This window comes from Eurypyga helias, unplaced genomic scaffold (genome assembly GCF_000690775.1).
Source record: "Eurypyga helias isolate BGI_N326 unplaced genomic scaffold, ASM69077v1 scaffold25757, whole genome shotgun sequence".
Classification (NCBI taxonomy): Eukaryota; Metazoa; Chordata; class Aves; order Eurypygiformes; family Eurypygidae; genus Eurypyga; species Eurypyga helias.
Genome location: NW_010264028.1, coordinates 2,767 through 5,370, shown reverse-complemented (window position 1 = coordinate 5,370; position 2,604 = coordinate 2,767). Strand labels below are relative to the sequence as shown.

The 2,604-nt window shown below is 57.9% G+C and overlaps 1 protein-coding gene across 1 annotated transcript in view; it reads right to left on the bottom strand.

Moving 5' to 3' along the window:
• LOC104513046 (nuclear pore complex protein Nup98-Nup96-like) overlaps positions 1–2,267 on the bottom strand; it is a gene marked incomplete at its 3' end in the record, with an annotated part of 10,662 nt that extends 8,395 nt beyond the window's left edge. The window contains 3 exon segments of the mRNA XM_010156272.1: positions 224–403; positions 583–684; positions 2,195–2,267. Of these exon segments, the coding sequence (XP_010154574.1) occupies positions 224–403; positions 583–684; positions 2,195–2,267 (355 nt within the window).
• Positions 2,268–2,604: the final 337 nt, after the last annotated feature.

The window sequence follows — 2,604 nt, the reverse complement described above, 5'->3', positions numbered from 1 at the left end:
CTTGTACCCCCCCAGGCACTGGAAGGGGCTCTGAGGTCTCCCCAGAGCTTCCCTTCTCCAGGCTGAACCCCCCAACTCCCCCAGCCTGTCCCCAGGGCAGAGGGGCTCCAGCCCCCAACTCCCCACACTGACACGCGTGCCAGATGCACACGTACACCCAGCATCCCGTGCTCTTCCGTCGAGGAAGACGAGCAACGCACAAGGGATGCAGCACTCTACTCACTTCCGAACCCCGCCGGCTTGTTCTGGGCGAAGGCATTGCTCTGGGAGGAGAAGAGGCCTCCACCGGTGCTGGTCGTTCCAAACAGGCTGTTTGATGTCCCAGTTGACGTGCCAAAGCCAAAGCCAGTGCTTGTGGAGGAGGTGGCTGGCTGATTAAACGTAGTCGAACCAAATAACCCCCCTGAAGACAGAGACAGACTGTTCATTCGCAATCACCGATCGCTTGGGGTTTTGGGGGGCAGGTTTTGCTGTCGGTTGCTTGTGTTTGGGGTTTTTTCCCCCCCCTTTCTGTCCCACACCCCCCCGCTCTTTAACAACATCCTTCTTCCAGGACTGCGTTCTACGGTCGCACAGCAATACCTGGTTTTGTCTGCGTCCCCCCGAAGAGGCCCCCAGTGTTATTGTTCGATCCAAAGGCTGACGTTCCAAAGGCTCCTCCGCTTGTAGTACCAAAGCCGGCATCTGCGAGGGAGCGTTGCAGTTCACGTTAAATCACACCCCACACACGTCCTAGAGACTGAGTGCTACCGCTGCCTTTCAACGGTCCCGAAGAAGCCCGTGCAGGACTGCCGACACTCCGCGCCCGGGCTACGCGACGCGATACGACTAATGCTTCCGCAGAGCTCCTACAGCAAAGCGCTGCAGTACTCGAGCCAGCCCCTTCTACAGGGTGTAGAGACGCTCCTCTGCAAGGCCTCTACCACCTCTGATAGCACCTGGAAGGTGCTTTTCTCACACCTTGGTTTAGGAGCAATAGGAACAGAATTACTGTGTTTCCTTCCCAAAGCACCCAGCAGTTTCTGGTCTGCTTTCACGGCTAAACCTGTCCCAGCAACAACCTGGAAACGGGCTGGGACCACCAGAGCCTGAGGAGGAGGCTGGGAAGGTGCCTGCAGGGGCTGAGGGGTCCAGCCCCAGTGAAGGGGACGGGTAGATAATTTCTGAGCCTCCCACCAGCCCACTGCTGCCATCAGAGCAGGGCGTCCGGAAGCACGGAGCTGTGTCCTGATACACGGAATCGTGGAATGGTTTGGATGGGAAGGGACCTCAAAGCCCCCCCAGCCCCACCCCCTGCTACGGGCAGGGACACCTTCCATAGCCCAGGGTGCTCCACGCCTCATCCAGCCTGGCCTTGGACACTCCCAGGGATGGGGCAGCCACAGCTTCTCTGGGAACCTGTCCCAGTGCTCCCACCCTCTCCAGGAAAAATTCCTTCCTGATGGCCCATCTCCATCTCCCTCTTCCACTTCAAACCCATCACCCCTTGTCCTGTCACTCCCTGCCCTTGGGAAAAGCCCCCCCAGCTTCCTTGTAGCCCCCCAGGCACTGGAAGGGGCTCTGAGGTCTCCCCGGCGCTTCCCTTCTCCAGGCTGAACCCCCCAACTCCCCCAGCCTGTCCCCAGGGCAGAGGGGCTCCAGCCCTCGGAGCATCTCCGGGGCCTCCTCTGGACTCGCTCCAACAGCTCCGTGTCCTTCTGCTGTTGGGGGCCCAGAGCTGGAGCAGAACTGCAGGGGGGGTCTCCCCAGAGCGGAGCAGAGGGGCAGAATCGCCTCCCTCACCGCTCTGGATCCAGCCCAGGATGGGGTTGGCTTTCTGGGCTGCCAGCGCACACGGCCGGCTCATGGCCAGCTCCTCGCCCCCAGCCCCCCAAGTCCTTCTCAGAGCTGCTCTCAAGATCGTTCCCCCCACCCTGGCAAGACAGCCCTTATTTAAGAGTTTCAGTTCCCACTCTTTTTGTAAAGAGAGGTGTTGATTAAGGTACAGGGAATCCTGATATGTCCCTAAATTACAAGCTTGGCCAGTGGAGAGTCCTAGGGCTGCTGGACGTGATTCATGGCAAAGGGAGCTGGACAGCCTAGCAGCATTCCAATTCCCAGACTCAGGGAATGCCCACTCCCTCCGATCCCCCAGCTGCACCTCCAGGAAAACACACCCGAGGCACTGCCAAGTCAGGTGGGACGTATCACTCACTTTGTCCAAAGGTTGAAGTCGTCCCAAAGCCAGTGCTGCCTCCGAACGGCGTTCCAAAGGATTTGTTAAACATCTTCAGGATGTATCAGGATTTTCCTCCTAAACCAGGAAAAAAGAACTCAGCTTTTATTTCAAGATTACCTTGAGAACTCATTTTCCCTCTTTTTCCTTGTCCATGTGAGCCACCTGAGTACTCAGGCCACGAACTCGCATGGCAACAAGGTGAAGTCACACCCAGCAACTTCAAACACACTCAGAGCCCCGAAAGGGACAAGACACTGACCCCAGTGATGTTACAATCTGCTCTCCACCCTTCTTTAGGGCCAGATGTTCTGTACAGCTCACAGGCCGAGCAAATGAAACTACGCCCCGATCTAGGCGTTCTCAGCACAACCTCCACGACACCCGGC